This window comes from Ylistrum balloti, unplaced genomic scaffold, assembly GCF_031769215.1.
Source record: "Ylistrum balloti isolate Yb309-2 unplaced genomic scaffold, AGI_CSIRO_Ybal_v1 Utg369980, whole genome shotgun sequence".
NCBI classification, from domain to species: Eukaryota; Metazoa; Mollusca; class Bivalvia; order Pectinida; family Pectinidae; genus Ylistrum; species Ylistrum balloti.
In genome coordinates this window covers 902,396-919,855 of record NW_026782068.1, presented here as the reverse complement: position 1 = coordinate 919,855, position 17,460 = coordinate 902,396, and the positions used below count along the sequence as shown (strand labels likewise).

The window sequence follows — 17,460 nt, the reverse complement described above, 5'->3', positions numbered from 1 at the left end:
AAGGCGAGTGCGTTACCATTGCGCCACTCGACCACGCAGCGTGATATTACTTTCATGGACCGAAAACAAATGCAAAGCTTTAGTCGATTTTTTTAAAGGGTATTTGGAAAAATCTTTCCTTTTAATCAATTCTTAAGATCTTCAATTTATCAATTTGGAATTGGAATCAAGATGTTTGAATATTGCTATTTTCATTGCAACAGTTACTACATGGAGGTACTGTTCAGACAAAGACCTAACATGCGGGCAGTAAACGTGGCAGCGCGATATTTGGACAGCAAAGTCAACCACCATATGGCCGGGAACGTGCAACAAGAAGAACAAGAAATAGAGATCAGATCGGATGTTAAAAATGAACGACAAATTATTTCATTTACAAATATCACCTACGTAAACGCCATTTACGAGAAACAAGAGATAGTGGTAGAAGGATCAAGAGATGGCACATTTCGCCTTGAATTGTATTCCGTATATACAGGTAAATGATATCTTGTCTTACTTTATAGAAGACCACTGTGCGTTTGCAATGTCTTTGAACATTGGACGTCAATCTGACTAGCCTATTGATATATATGAAGTTTTCGTTGTCGTTTTGTTTTTTTAATCTCTCCGTTATTAAATGGGAATTGAAACATGTTATTTACGTGTACCATATTTGAATATTCAATTAAGATTGCTTGAAGGTAACCTTAACGGTGGGCTTTGATCTCCATGGCCTATAGTCTCCGTCATAGTGTGAATACTTTATGGAATAATGGGATAAGGACAAAGTGGGTTATTTTATAATTGTCATCTTCTGGAGTTCTTTGAGAGCGCCAACAGTGGAAGCGGTTTCAAAAATATAAACCGGAAGGTGTCATCTAGAAAACATGTGAGTTTTTTCTCATTCTCAACCATTTTAATGTTAATTGTTTTATTATAATCAATTTGAGGTAGGATTATCATTTTGTGTACACTTAGATATTTTTAATGATTTTCCAGAGACCATCCGTGTCGGTGCCTCAGCTGGAGTTGTAGAGAATGCTATTCAAGCCCTTCCCTTATTTGATGAATCAGAAACTGTTACCGTCAACATGACCTCCCATAGTGAAAGATTCAAGTACACTGTTACTTTCAAATCCGAGAGAGGTATATACAACACATTTGACGTTAGGTTTTTCTTAACATTCTGTATAGTGTCACGACACAAAAATAGTACATATACACCGATATACTGATTGAACCTATGCAGTCTGTTACGCAGTCACTTTTAATCAAATGATTGTATTTGATAAAACTGAAATATTGTTTTGACGTTTTGCACTTAGATGAAATCAATTTCGTTTCAAAGATTAATAGGCTCCCAACTTTATTTCAAGGTAACTTCCCTATACTCCAGTGGAGGAAAATACACGGAATGTTTTCTGTCACAATAAGAAAGATACAACAAGGCAGACCTAGTGGGAAAAAAATCGGGATCATGATGTCTGATATTCCATCACCACTGATCGACAGCGATACATCACTGACCCAGGTATTTTTTATCCCTATAATTGTATTGTCAAAAGACAGTATAACTTTGGAAAATGTACATCAAGAAGTCGGCGGCTTGTAAAATCAAGGAATTCTTCAAGGTTATCTCCTTTGGGCACAAGTATATATTACCCATACTGCAATATTTTAAACCTCTTGTGTTTTCCTTTCTTTGATGCCTGCGATTTTTATGTGCAAGGTTCTTGGTTGGTTTTCATTTGACTCCCGGTCTTGTATGGCATTTTCTTTTTTCACAAAAAAATAAATGAAAATATCTATCTATAACGCTTTTGTCGGTATATGTAAGAGATATGATCTATATGATATTTTTTCGCATTTTAGATTTCAAACTCGCTAGGACGCTTATTCACGGCTCGATGCCCAAGATACTGGGCATCCCCCAAAAATTTTGCAAGATATCATGACATGGAGAATTCTTCTTCTTTGCCGTCACATATGAGGTCTTGTCGAACAAATCAGTACGAGGCTTTTTGTGGAAATTGGATGCTACGGAATCCGCGTGTGCTCCACAATAGCACGGACATTTATCTTGATGTGTTTCCAATGGTAAATATTGTTTATATGTTTTGTCTTTGTTTTACTTTTGAAATGATATCTGCTATATTGATGACATTTTATCGCTAAATGAAAAGAAATTTACCTTCCACGTTAGGAGTCTCCGTTAAAACAATTCTCTTGTGCATCTAGATGTTTAATTTGTGTTTGGATTATGATTTTGTTCACCTGTTGACCCAATTACATCTGCCCATTCTGACCTAATTGATAGTTTATATCAAATTCAAAACATACATAAGCAGGTTTTCGTAGTCATCGATAAACAAAGTGTTAATTGACTTGTCAATACTATTTTCATTTGACAGTTCTGCATGGCATTTAAAGGAAACATCGATTTCGTCCTTGTTGATATTAATTATAGTAACGGAACCAGCAAGAAGACAACAACTTATACTTTCGACAATCTCATCCGAACATCGGATAGTAACGAGTATGTACTGTTCCACTAGATTTACTATGTAACGTTCTTTTAATACTGTCTGGGAATGTTGTATATTTGAATGTTACCAACTTAAGGGTGTTAGTGACTTTAACCCCTCGTAAGTAAAACTGACACCTCAATTGCACTGTGTCAGGATATCGGGCCTTCAAACTCATTTACATTGTATTAAAAGAGTAAACATTATTTTTCTCTTTTGAAGCTATATTCTCATGCCTCCCGGTACACACTGCTCTTATTTTGCCACATGGCAACATGGCTCAACCGAGATTTTGATTTTGAATATGAGACAAATGCATCATACATTTTTTAACATTTTATTTCTTTGAGTGTAAAACACACTATCCAAGAATAATTTGGACTACCTGTGTGATACGCGCATTATAACCGTAATTTGGTAAACTCGTTTTGGTATGATGTTAGACAGTGACCAGTTATAATATTCAATGTATTAAGGATGTCAACCACATTAATCATGAAAAAAATATTGCTTGAATTTTCAAAGTTTAAATTTGTATACCACAGATGGAATTATGGCTGCTATGATTTAAAACGCACCGTGGCAAAACGTATTCCTGGGGCATCAAATCTGAAACTGCGACAACTACAAATAGGTCGTATAGGAGATGTTCTTATCGATGATATTTACTTCGGAAGGGATGTTACAACGTCAGATACAGGTTAGGACTGCAATATGGAGATATGTTCTGACAGTAAAATGTTATCTTTACACATTTTAGTTATGACATTCTTGTGTTGGGTGATGAATATGTGTTTAATTGAAAGATATTTACTAAATACATCTTATCAGCAACGCGTCAGCGTGAAATGAGTATCCGTGAAAAAATACACTGTATCGTTTATTATCTTGTATGCAAAATGCGACCTAACGTATATTTTTAGAATTACATGTTGATCTCTCTTTTGTTGTAACTATGACTTTGTATTGTGTTTTAGACGATGCGTACCTGCGACGTCTGGTTTGCTCTCCAAAAGGATACAAAATTACCGGCGTGAATGTCACGAAGTCTGAAGATAATTACACTATAGAACTGACTTCAGTACCAGGAGGACACGGATTTCCATTGTTTAGTGTAAATGATACACAGGTAAAATGTTTACAACAATAAGACGTAACGTGGCACTAACCATATTTATAAAAAGACTAAATTGCTAAGTTTACCATTCATCGGATATATATATATATATATTGATTATATTCATGTGAAATTACTAGATGGCAAAGCTATAATAGAGGAGAATTTTAAGGTTTCCCTATTTTCTTCGTAGAATTAGTGACGTAGTTATGTGTCTGTTGGGATGATTTAAAACATCTAACAAAACATGGCATTTCTATTGTTATTTACACGTAAGTAAGTCCAAAAACATACCACTTAAACACAGAGCTTCCAGTTTTATACCCCTTGTCCTTCTCGGAGATTCCCCTCATAAAACTTTCGTATTATTCTTATTTTGCTTTAGATTCATCGAATTCAAGTTTTGATTTACATTACAGTTTTATTTGTTTTCCATAATCTTTTTCTTATTGATAACCTCTCTCCGATACAAATCAGTTAAAACAACAAGTATAGACTCGATCGATATAATGTCATTATCTTTCCGTCACAAATTCTGTCTGTATACGTATTCTACATCGTGAACATTATATTGCTATGATATTGCCTGCTGTATGAAAATTTATCTTATTATGGGGCTGCTGCACCTCCTCTAGATTTTGACTTTTCTTTCGATCACTTTGGTTTTTCTTTAGTCGCCTCCTAGGCTACACATTTTAGGCCCTTATCATCACTGACGAGTCCTATGAGGACGAAACAGCTGTATGATGTAGTTTAATTCAGTGTTTGGGTTTACTGTTTGAAAAGGTGCTTTTCACTTCTGTCTCTTTTGTACTATATTTATTCCTGTCCGGTAAAGGTACCACCAGGCACCAACATATCAATACAAAGACTTGTGGCTGCTTCACCTCCTTTGAAGGGAACATTCGATTTGACTCTGAGAGGACAAACCGTCACTTGTAAGTATAAATACTCACATTACTTAATGATTATCATTATGACTTTCACAAGTCTTATATTTCGCATTTGGTAAGTTGATTTATTCGAGCGATCACAACACTCTATGCAAAGTCTTTTATTTAGAATATATTGTTGAGAATGTGACTTTTGTAAAACATTATTTGATAACAACTTGATAGGATCATTTCAGGAAGGAAACCACCTACTGAAATAATGTAATGTTGGAATGAATAAAATGGGGTCTGTTAGATATTTCATGACAGGGATGATTGTTTTAATTTCAGCTATACCAGTTTGGACTGGACGTAATGGTATGACTGCAATCGTACAAAGATTCAAAGACATTGGCTTCGTTGTGGTCAATTCCCACGGAGACAATTTCTATACAATGAAATGGAGATTCAACTTCGACACGTTTCCTGGAAATCTGGAACAGATTCAGGTAATTTTGATCCAGAGCCTATGAATATGTTCTCATTGACTGAAGAGATAATTATGATAGAAAGATTTGTACTTCTGTTGTTGTTATTAATGTCTCATTTTTATTCATTTTCACCCGATAGGTAAAATATAATAAGTTCAAATGTTTTCAATGTATTTAAATTTTTATTCTGTGTTAATTATTGATGAATTTTACAGTTATAACATATATTTTTTATTCAGATTAATGCTAGTTCTGTCACTGGTGACAATATCCGTTCTTTCGCAAGAACAATAACTAACGGACAATACACAATAGACCCACTGTTTGGAGAGATGCTTCAGACGGCTCACACAACACCACAGGTACAGTATAGACAAATTAACAGAAAAAATTTAATATATGCTTCTTAGATGATGTTAAATATAATTTATCATCGTAGCATCAGCTTTTCTTAACACTCCTGTAAAACGATCCCTGATGGATACTGTTATTCGTGTAAACAACGTTGAAATGTGATTGTGACACTTCTTTTCTGTGTTAATGAAAATTCTTCTATGATTCGAAGAACTGTAAGAAAACCTGGAAAAGGCTATTTGTATGCGAATTAACACTCACCATTTAACAACTATGAGTGGCACAGTTCAAAATATGCACATTTCTTTCGATATACTTTGATTTTCCCCATTCGCCTTCGAGGTTTAAAAAGTTGCATCCTTATCTTCATTGAAGAACTTCAAGAGGATAACTCAAATGTTTTATGTGGAGTTTGATTCATTAGTTTGCTTTATTGAATCTTGCCTGTTTGTTTTCTGTTCAAAGTGTATGTGTGTTTTGAAATGGGGTGATATTAACGGATAGTAATTTGTGATAATCTATGTTGCAATTACCTTCATATCTTAGAAAGATAATACGAAGACACACCTACAACATAATTTTGCTGTCATTGTAGGTCACTGTTCTGATAAATGATGTTCCGTCAAAGTGTACTGGAAGTTGTACCTATGAGTGGTTACGTGGCAGTACACCCGTTGTTAACAACGTTACACGTGTTCGAGGTAAAGGTATACAATGAAAAATTTAACGACTGAAAAAGTTTATTAAAAGACTAATTATTTGCAAATAATTACACACGTTTTTAATGATGCTTTCTGAAACTTTACTCATAACCATATTCATGAAATGTAACAGATGTTTAAGATAATAATACAACGGTGTTTAAGAAGCGACATGTTTTGTCAACGTATCTGTGACGGTCGCACGATCACATCTCAAAAGATATTCTTCAAAATGTGATCAAATATAGAGTTTGGAATGTTTTTCTTTCGCAACTAAAAGCAACTGTTTAAACGCTTTGTTACGACCGCGTGTAGTAGTAGCATAAAATAGTTATGAATATATTAAGTACAAATATGAAACCTTTGTGGAATAATAAAAACCGAGACATTAATAGAGATGATAAGTAATAAAAATCTAAATTCCAATGTCAATCGAAATATTCCACCTACATGTCGGTAGCTATGTCTGTGTCTGAAATATGTACAGGAAAAGAACGTTTAAAAAACAAAATATAGAATTAAAGGTGGCGTATTTTCATTAGAACAATATTGAGAATTACCATCAATGTTGACATGTCAACATTGATGTCAATGTAATGTTGTTTATATTCGAGCTAAGTGGGAAAGTCTATTTATACAGTTTTAAAGAAGATTTATTTATACCTTAGAGTAAAAGAGATTTAACCCAGGAATACAATATTGCTCATAAGTAGGTAGAATTTGTGTACATTTTCCATCCAGACTGTCGCTATTAAAGGGTGAAAAATCATCGTTACGATTGGTATGACGGTAGTCTGCAAGGTGAAATGCTTACTATGAAACAGGTTAAGTTGATCTTATGCTTTAAAGTAATAAATATCATTACAACTCAATATTGTATTTTATGCAGATTTAGCGTTACAAGTTAAATCTCCTTTAATACAGTTATTATAAAGATTTCCGGGGCAGATATGTAGATCGTCAAAACAAAATACCACATTTTGCCGTCCATCGTAAATGATAGATCTTTATGGCAGTTTTATCTTTTTTAAAGGCAGATATTGTACAAAGACCAGATTACCGAAACATGTTATTTTCATCCACAATATTTTCTCCATAAGTATTTGCTGTTTGTCAAAACGTGGACGGTTACAGGCTTTGTCACGCTCTGTTCAATGTTCAGTTAAAAATACTTTTGAAGAAAGAACTCCAAATCCAGCCAGCATCGACAGAACAACCGTTTTACACAACGAAAGTTTAATAATCAACATGATACCAAATCAGTAACATTTAGTTGAAAATGATAGAGGCAGACTAAAAGCGGCTTAAGAAATATTTACAAAATCCTTTAAAATAACAGTTGACTACAGTCGCTATGTATAGGACTGTTTTGTACTTTTACTTCAAACAACAAAGAGTAATTGCATTTCACTGAGCAACGAAGAAAACTAGAATAAATGATCAGTAACAAACCATTTCATATGATTGCAGATGGTTCATTTTGGAAGATACAAATATTTGGTCACGGATTCAGCGACAAAACAAGCGATAATAATGTTACGATAAGTGGGATAGTGTGTAACGTTACAATGGCAACGACCAAGACGATCACGTGCGATATAGGGCATGTACCTAGTGGCAAGCACAGAGTTGTCGTTAATGTGCTTGGCAGTGGATTAGCAAAATATGGAGACGGCAATGTCACATTGGTCTTCAGCGCATCAATTTACAGCATCAATCCTATTACAAGTGGACTCGGTGGTAAATATATCTTTGCAATCAGTTCATGACAATACCGTTTTTTCTGACTTGAAATGTTTGGTTTTGTTTTGAAATATTATTTTTGCTTTGTTGTCGTTGAAATAACCAGAACTTATCTTTTTTTCTAATTTAGGTAACGTGAAATTGTCCATTGTCGGGAGTGGATTCAATACAAACTCGTCAGTAACAGTGGGAACTAAGGCCTGCGATATTCAATCTGTTTCATCGACCAAAATTGTCTGTTTAGCACCAACTGCGGTAACACTCTTTCTTCACAATTAATGATATTAGAAAAATATTTATATGATTTCTAAAACAATTTTGTTTGAGCATATATTGTAAATAAGGGACATTAATCTAAATTTCAATTTAGAAACAACATTTTTTTATAATGTATATGAAACAGGAACAAGCGGAAAACAAATCAAATTTAAACAAGTGAAGAAACAACAAATGGTAAAAAATGACCTTAAATTTACCGTTTTCAGAATGCACCCAAGACTTTGTTTGTCACGCTGGAACAGACTGGAGAACTCCCTGTTACAGCAGATACCAATTTTACCTATAAAGAATCGTTGACGCCAAAAGTTACCAATATATCACCAACGTCAACTGGAGTAACAGGTTTTGCTTCTTTTATTCTTTCAGCCGATCAATAATAAAGCTACACACTTAAGCTGGAAATCATTGTATTTATTCTTTAACAACATATATATCTACATAATTATGATGTATTGATGTTTTATTGCCTAACGACATAGTTGCATTCACGTACCACTTTGTGCCGTTTGTCTGATTGGTTGGGAACTTGATCAATTTTGATAAAACAGGGTATCAACAAACTTAAAACACTCTGATCATGAGTTGTATTGCAACTATATGGAGGCAATCGATTGGTTGCAATGCAAGGCGATTGCTTTCAAGATTTGTGATATCGCAATATTTAATATCGATTAAGTGCTAACAACACTTACAACAGATACGACCAAAAAAAATGAAAAACACAAAAGCAGCAATTTGTTAAGTACAGCCAAGGTAAATGCGACGGTTATAAAATCAAATTAAAATGTCAGTATTCATGGTTTGCTTGTGAGATCAGACATCTCGGATCGCATTGTCATTAAGAGATTGGTATTCAGTTTCGAATTTGTCTACGATATAATGTGCTTAATTTTTTTAGATCAATGACTAATTTAGTTTTCCTGAAAAGTTGAAATTTCTGATTTAACTAACAGGCGGAGACTTGCTCGTCATAACTGGTAACGGATTTCAGACAGAGGGAAATCTGACGTTGATGATTGGCGAAAGTGAAATAAACATTACCATCTATAACGACACCTACATTATGGCAGAGTTACCTCCCTGTTCCGCAGGAAGTCATCATGTGAAAGTAATAGCTGGGAGCCATGGAGCAGGCTTGAACTCGTACGAAAATTTTTTTACAGATTTTTTAGTTTACATTGTTCTACAAAATGTTGACGTTTGCCATTTATAAAGTCATTCATGATATTACCGTTTTTATATCTTCTCACATTTTTCTATAGTTCATAAGGTACTATATAAAAAATAAGACTACTATTTTATAAACAAACCATGTCCTGTATTACATTACAAAAAGTTGTAAAATTCAAATCTTTCATATAACAGGAAAAATATAAAAACAAATAAAGATAATTACACTTGTCTCCACAGGAAAAATCAGTTACCATCTATTACATGCAACCTAGAACTGAACAGTATCAAGCCACTTGGAGGTTCTTTGTTTGGTGGCACAAGCCTCACTTTGGAAGGACGAGGATTCACATCCGACACAAAGGTCAAGGTTGGAAGTTACGACTGTGATGTCACAGCAGCAAACATTAGTTTGGTCATATGCAGGATTGAAAGAACACAAACAATCCATAGAGTAAACAACCATGGTTACCATCCATGTAAGTTGTAAAACAATCACGATCACCTACAATAATGCTAAATAACAATAAATATATAAATCAGGAAATAATATGTCGGTATAAAATCAAATATTAGTAATTCGTAGAGAAATATTTACAAACTGAAAGCTGATATCAATAACAACTGTGTATAAATTGATCATATCATTAAAGCGTTTGGAAAGTACTACTACTGGAACCCTCAGCATATCAAGGTCAAGGTCGGGGATGTCGTACGCTGGGATTGGGATTTTCCTTTTTATATCACCAAAATGAAACCGAGGGTCGAGGAGACGTACAACATGACAGCAAAATCCGGCAAGCCAGGGGGATTCTCTAATGGCGATGTTGGTACATCAACAGGTATTAAGGAATTGTCATTTATGGTTAACACATTGATATAATCTGTGTCAATTTATATGTTATATGATTTTTGTGAACAACTTATGTTGTTTGTTTTTGGGGTTTTGTTTTCTTCATGATCTTGGTTATGTCTTTGGAGATTTATGATTTTCTCTCTTATTCATGGTATGACATCCTTTTAAGAAAATTGTCATTTTCACGTGAAATACAGGATGGTATTCCCATGAGTTTGGTAGAGCCGGCCTATTTTACTACTGGAGTGGTGTTATTGATGAGTACGGTACCACGTGGTTCCATGGATCTGTGGAGGTCATAGACCGAGCATCTTTCCTGGCTGACGTCACAGTTACACATAAAGGATTTGAAGCTAAGTATAACTTAGCGAAGACATTGCCAACCGCAGGTTTGTATAGGTGGTAATTACTTGGACATTTTGGAACTATCTTAACCATACAATAAACGATCGCCATCCCCGTATGTGTTGCTATGATTGCACATTTAAACATTATTAGTTATATAGTACATTATAATAATGTGTTGTTGTTTAAATGCAAAAAGCAGCTTTCTGCTGAGAAATGAAACATTTAGCTCCGCCAACTTGATAACAATAACGAGGAGTCAATGGCAACACGCCATCTTGTTGGAACATCTTTTTATATGGCTGAACTGTTTTTTTACACATTCATTTGGTGTATGGATCGCTGATATTACATGATGTCTACAAACAAGTGACAGGACATAAGATATTCAAACATTTTACTTGTGTCTGAATGAATTGGTTAAAATCCCGAATTCATTTACAGGTTTAAAATGTTAAACGCATACACAATCGAAGTGTTTTTACTTATTTTCAGACACAACGAAATGCTGTGATGCATCTGTACATAGAGAAAACTGCTCTGATCCTTTTCCATTCGATTCATCAGATACCACAAAGTTTAAATTTGCGTTCTGGACATGCCGATCACCAGTCGTTAACCAAATAAGCCGACAAAACGGTACCACTAATGATCAGATACGTTTATCTGGTAACGGATTCTCCGAGATAAGTGGTTCAAATAATATAACGTTTGGAGACTATATTTGTAAGGTGTCCAGCAGTTCATTGACATCTATAACGTGTACTATTGGGTCCGAAAACAAACCACGAATAGGTCGACCGCAGTATCTGGTCTTTTATGTTAACAATGTGGGTTACGCCCATGTCAACATAAATACAGATATTTTAAAAACATTTGCGCTGTTTCCTGTAGTCGATAATATATCCCCTAAGAACGGCTCTCGAGGAGGATACACACATTTAACAATATCTGGAACAGGTTTTGAAGAAGGGAAAGGCAATGTATCGACAGAAGTCAATATAGGTGGATATCCCTGTGATATAGTATCGAGTTCATACACAGAAATCATTTGCTTAACACCGCGGTCCTCCGTTGGAAATCGGAACGTGTCCGTAATTATCCCAGTAACCAGAAATAAGAAAATCCCGGCGGTCTGTGCAGCATCATGTCAGTTTTTGTACGACGATCAGATGACCCCGACAGTAACTAATGTTACTCCTAAAACGATAACAGGTGAAAACACTACCTCAGTCACAATAACCGGAACAGGCTTTGGAGAGGATAAAACAAAAGTATCGGTGAATATGCGGTCTTCGGAAATCCACAAATGCTTAGTGGAAAGCGTTTCGAATTCTAAAATTACATGTTTGATAAAAAGTTTGCCGCTGGGTCAGAATGAGGTTGTGGTAGATATAATCAGTAAAGGGAGAGCAACGAACAAAGGAAATGTCAATATTACTAGTACAGCAACCATATTAGATATCATTCCGAAACAAGGAAGTGTTCACGGTGGAACTGACGTCACTATCATCGGAAATGGTTTTCTTTCTGATGTGTCTGTTGAAGTCGACGGATTTCAATATTCAGTGAAATATAGAACGGTGATGTCGTTGGTTTTTACGACCAGGGAGCATACAGCTGGTATGGCAGTGTTGAATATCCAGTCAAATGGGGTCAAATATCCAGAGCGAAACTTTAACTTTACTGAGAAGATCTCTCCTACAGTATCAGCTGTGTATCCTTCGTCCGGAACGTATGGACAAAATATAACAATCACCGGTTACAACTTAGGAACAAGACTGAATGAGACCAGCGTTTTCATCGGAGATAGTAATTGTACAGTGACTGCTGTTAATCAAACAGACTTAAAATGTACAGTCGGAGTTCAACGCGCGGGGACATACAATATGCATGTTAGTGTATATGGTGTTGGGAATTCAAATGCAGATGAAACATTTACATTTAATATGTCAGTAAACGCCATCAAACCACGTTCAGGTAAGAAGCATTTACTACCGGTTATCAGCTAGTTCGTTAGGGATAATATAGTCTTTATGTTCCGTGAACATTTACGAATGTACGTGCATCTTTCTGTTCGTGCTATTGTATCCAGAGCTTAACTTTGCCCACATTTACGTAAGGATCATGAAACATTGTGTATACATAAGTAATATTAAGGCAATATGCAAAGAATCAAATTCAGGACCTGCGGACATTCATATGACCTTTTGTGTCCACTGCATAACCTCTAGGAAAAGAAACCTTTGTGTATACACTGGTCATACTAACATAATGCGTAGTGCCTGAAAACCCTTGATTACAGAATTGCTGCCCTTTCCTCAAAGTTTGTGTCCAATAAAACTGTTCTCGGGGAGCATTCATCAGCTTTTCTTGAGACTTTTGCTACTATTATCAGAAACGTATATCTATGTAGAAAAATGATAGTATCTTTGAAGTTTAAATACCAAGTTTCAATATTGTTTTCCAGGTAGTTTAGCTGGAGACCAGAGAGTCACTGTACTCGGATCAGGTTTCGACAGTGATATGGTGGTGACCATTTGTGGTAGTATGTGCAACATGTCGAAGAGTCAACTAGCAGATCCAACTCAATTTATTTGTGATACACCATCTTCGTCAGGTAATATTTTGTTTCGGTGTGCAAAAGTAGATCTCTCAGTCTTTATGGGTTCAACAACGCAAAACGATTATGCAAATGAGAACTACTCAGTGGGTCCATTGCTTTAATGTGATGTGAATTCCGATGTCTGTATAGGTGATTTTGATAAGTGTTTTAGTCTTTTAGAAACCGCAACGATTCCGTTTGAAAAGCGTTGGCGTAAGTAATCTCTGATGGAGAGCTTAGGTGTGAAAAGTGACACTCCTTACATGTGGCGGTTTGCGTTTCTAAGAAACGAACAGATCTGTGCTGTCGAAGTTGTGTTTATGGGCACGATATTTAACATAATTTATATGCGACGCATCTGTTGTATGCTGTTTATTGAAGTAGTTAGCAGCAACTACAAAGAGACATCGCCGTGTCTCAACTGTAAGTCAGAGCGTCGACCTATTGTGAGGCATCTACTACCGGTCGCAGTGGTATCTTAGATTTCCGTTGAGACACTTTTTCTCTGATTCATTTCTCCTTCTTAGCCTTAAAAGTGAAGGAAATTATCAATTTCAGTAAAAATCAATATCTTATAAGTAGGGATCAGTAATATATTCCACTTGATAAACGCAAGATGTGAAAAATATCAAGTACATCAAACTTGAGGTATTGTTTCAATATATTTATATGCAACATTTTTTATTTATTTGATTTTTGTTCAATCGACTGACAGTTGCTGACCATTTATCGGTACATGCAAACTGATTTAACCAACTCACACAAACTGGTAACTGTCTGTTCTTAATTTCACAGATTTGGCGCTTCAGCAATGCGACGTGAAGATCATAGTCAACAGTGTTACTGAAACACTAGAAAATGCTTATACCTACGACCCTGCTCTCACACCAGTCATTGACGATGTCACACCAAAGCGTGGAGGTACACAAGGTGGAACTAAACTTACGATATCTGGATCAAATTTCGGGTAATTATAATGAACTACATTAATTTGTATTTGTAAACACCCATTGAAATCATAAAGGCAATTGGAGCTATTTCAAACCAAGCACAAAACCTGTCTTGTTTTTTACCCGTCCAATGCCATATAGGGTAATCGGAATAAAGTATGGAACAGATCGACCCATTGTCACTTTTCTGCAAAAACACAAACACTATGGGTGAAGTTCGTCATACACTTGTACCTCTGATCATCATCTGCGGTCACGTTTTAGCGGCCGATTTGTGCTTTTCATACAATTTTGATGTAAAGGTCTGTGACGTTACTTTAAAAAAAATCGATATGGTATATCCAGTCTATATGACGCCATTAGCCATGTAAGCCTCTATGCACTGGACCCATTGGTTATAATCAATTATATCCTTAAATCCCTGTATATTGCATAAATATGTTATGTGATTGAAATGAAATTATAACTGATGTGTTCTACACGGACGATTAAGCAATATGAATGTATACATTGCATTTTACAGTTAAAGGTAACAAGAGTCTGCTTAAAATATACACATATTATATATCTATTTCAGGTTATCGCAAGTAACAACGGCGGGATGTGTATCGAAAGTAACCATTGGTGGAACTTTGTGCAATATCACCAAATGGACAAATAGTAGCATAGAATGTGTGACTGAGGCCCATTCGAAGTCTGAAAGAGCAGGTGTCCGATTAGAAACAGGATGTAATGGAAAGGCAAATGAGGTACAATTATTAAAGATGATTACATACTAATAAGGTAATGGTTCTGGTCAATTCATACATTTCTAAACTTCTTCCAAAATATCTGCGAAGACACAAACATATCCACAGTCACACAACTTTCCTCACAAAGACACGCATTCACACAAGTACCGTGGGGATACAACCAACCAACCTCTAAAAAAATTAATGCAATATTTCAAAATATCTAAATATCGTTTTTAATAGTTATTAACTTTGATTTTTTATAGGAAAATGCGAGATTCCACTTTGTGGATGTTTGGTCATCTGTGTATACCTGGGGTGGGGCAGCAGCCGGTTTGCCCACAGCAGGGGACATTGTCGTCATTCAAAAGGGTCAGACTATTCTATTCGATACGGATTCACCTATCCTGAAGATGCTGATAATACAAGGCAAGATACAGTTTACAATTGCATGTATCCATGTTGTTTCCTTGTTTGAATATAATTACTAAGTATGCCTTGATAGCGATATTACTTTCCTAGAAATGCCTTTGCGGGGACAATTGAATTAGGTTCCGCGTGTGTATACGTACATATGCATCCGTCATCATGGGCTACATTTTGATAATAGGTTACCTGATCCCTACAAAATTTGCCTTTTGCTTTTTGTCTGACTTTTGGATAGGTCTTTATTGCCATGAAAACAAAAAGTAATTAATATTAAATTAACTGAACGGAAACATTGTCCGGACAACAATCCGAAAACCATTTAATAGATCTCCACAAAACATTGTACAAATATCCTCAATTACCATTTTTCTTATTTTTGCTACAACTGAAAAGATATAGCTGATACTTACTTTGTAGGAGGAGAGCTTGTGTTTGACGAAGTAGATGTTGAACTGCACGCTGAAAACATACTGATTACAGATGGTGGTCTTTTACAGGTAAAAAACATCAAGAAAATAATCAAGATGTTGTGTAAAAAAACCATATAATAATATATATTTACCCATTTACCACATATTTAAACTTGGGGTAAACTGAAGTCAGCATATTTATCTGTACACGAGAACTAATTCGATCAATGGCCCAATCTAAGACATCCTCATAACATTTCCCCCTCTGTCTAACGCTAATTATCAATATATATTCAAAAAAAGAAACGCACGTAGTCCCCCACCCTGCAGTACGCCTGCAGTAGTCTATTGATTTTCTCACCGCAAACAACGCTCAGGCGCTGTAATGACCCCAATATAGCCCCGATATGTCTGAACAAACATGAAACATCACCCCCTACCCCACAATCGCAACGCAACATTAACACAAGAAAGGAATAACATTTTAAAGGTGAATTAATGTTCTCGTGAATTCAATGCATAGGAGAATCTGTAAATGGAAACGTGCAAGAAGTCCCATACAAGATACAGTAATGTCATTTTGTTTTTCGGGGGTATCCCAATTTGAGTAACTACTGACGACAGGAGTATACTTGTCCCTTCATAACAAATTGGTACAAAATTTCCAAAATATCATTTGCTATTCATTGCACAATTTAATTGTGCATAATTCGCAGGTATATATACTCAAACACTTCTACATTTCACAAAACTTTGTTTTATATGTTTTTGAGTTATAAGCGTTATGAAACAGCTTCTTGCAAATAAGAAACTATCCATTTCTGAAGTTATGGTACGGTTAAACTTTATGAATTTTACAAATAGTATTTTGTTATATACAGAAGAGAATATCGAATAACCGAGTTTACATAGAATGGAAGAATGTGAGTTTGTTTAAGGTTGGAACTGAAGATAACCCATTCGAACACAGAGCAACAATAAGTTTACATGGACACCAACGCTCAAAGGAGCTGCCCATATATGGGACAAAATCACTGGCCGTTCGAGAAGGGACATTGGACTTACATGGTAATGCTATCAATTATTGAGGAAAAGGACAATCATGTTTAGCTCTTTTTTTCAAATTAAGTGCTATCATCTTTGTTTTCTTTATTTGGCAGTATTTACGGATTACCAGCATCATACAGTTTAGAACATTATTGTTGGTCTTAAAAAGTCTCATCAATCGTTCCCACCGTCTTCATTTGACCTTGGCTGTTAAGTGTACTTGATAAACATAGAGATGCATTTAATTGTTACGGGAGATCGCCTAATAATCATATTTTCTTAACCTCAAATTTGAAGGTATACCTTCCTTTTGTATGACATTTGTAAATCTAACTACTATCAGAATATTCCTTACCAAAACTTCAGTTATTCATTTCATTGTCAGTTTACATCGATGTCCTATTTATCATTATACAGGATTACACAGAGACATCACGTGGACGAAGCTAGCACACACCGCTGAAGCTGGCGACAAACACTTGAATTTACAGCATGAGGTGACTTGGCAGAAAGGTGACCTGATAGTCATATCAACGACAGGAGGAGTAAATTCTCAGACAGAGACTGAGGTTGTTACGATAGAATCAGTCTCTTCAGACAACAAGACAATCACACTCGGCAGCGAGTTAGCCAACTCACATCTTGGACGATCTGAACTAGTGGCGGGCAGGCGATTAGATTTCAGTGCGGAAGTTGGCTTGCTTACTCGAAACGTTGTTGTAAGAGGGCAAAGCGACCCACAGTGGAAAGAAAATATCAAACCATGTCCAGATGGTTTAGATCCAGGTTCGTTCTTATCAATTATCGCAATAAAAGGAGACAATTATTCAATGATTTTTCCAGAACTGTTGTT

General features: G+C 35.6%; 1 protein-coding gene across 1 annotated transcript in view; it reads left to right on the top strand.

Annotated features, from left to right (window-relative positions):
* The first annotated feature begins 9,127 nt into the window (after positions 1 to 9,127).
* LOC132547822 (fibrocystin-L-like) overlaps positions 9,128 to 17,460 on the top strand; it is a 44,821-nt gene continuing 36,488 nt past the window's right edge. Inside the window, exons 1-12 of the mRNA XM_060211624.1 lie at positions 9,128 to 9,207; positions 9,475 to 9,713; positions 9,888 to 10,076; positions 10,288 to 10,479; positions 10,931 to 12,415; positions 12,906 to 13,055; positions 13,836 to 14,007; positions 14,568 to 14,739; positions 14,988 to 15,150; positions 15,568 to 15,647; positions 16,499 to 16,628; positions 17,025 to 17,393. Coding sequence (XP_060067607.1) covers positions 9,128 to 9,207; positions 9,475 to 9,713; positions 9,888 to 10,076; positions 10,288 to 10,479; positions 10,931 to 12,415; positions 12,906 to 13,055; positions 13,836 to 14,007; positions 14,568 to 14,739; positions 14,988 to 15,150; positions 15,568 to 15,647; positions 16,499 to 16,628; positions 17,025 to 17,393 — 3,421 coding nt within the window. The remainder of the gene's footprint in view (positions 9,208 to 9,474; positions 9,714 to 9,887; positions 10,077 to 10,287; positions 10,480 to 10,930; positions 12,416 to 12,905; positions 13,056 to 13,835; positions 14,008 to 14,567; positions 14,740 to 14,987; positions 15,151 to 15,567; positions 15,648 to 16,498; positions 16,629 to 17,024; positions 17,394 to 17,460) is intronic.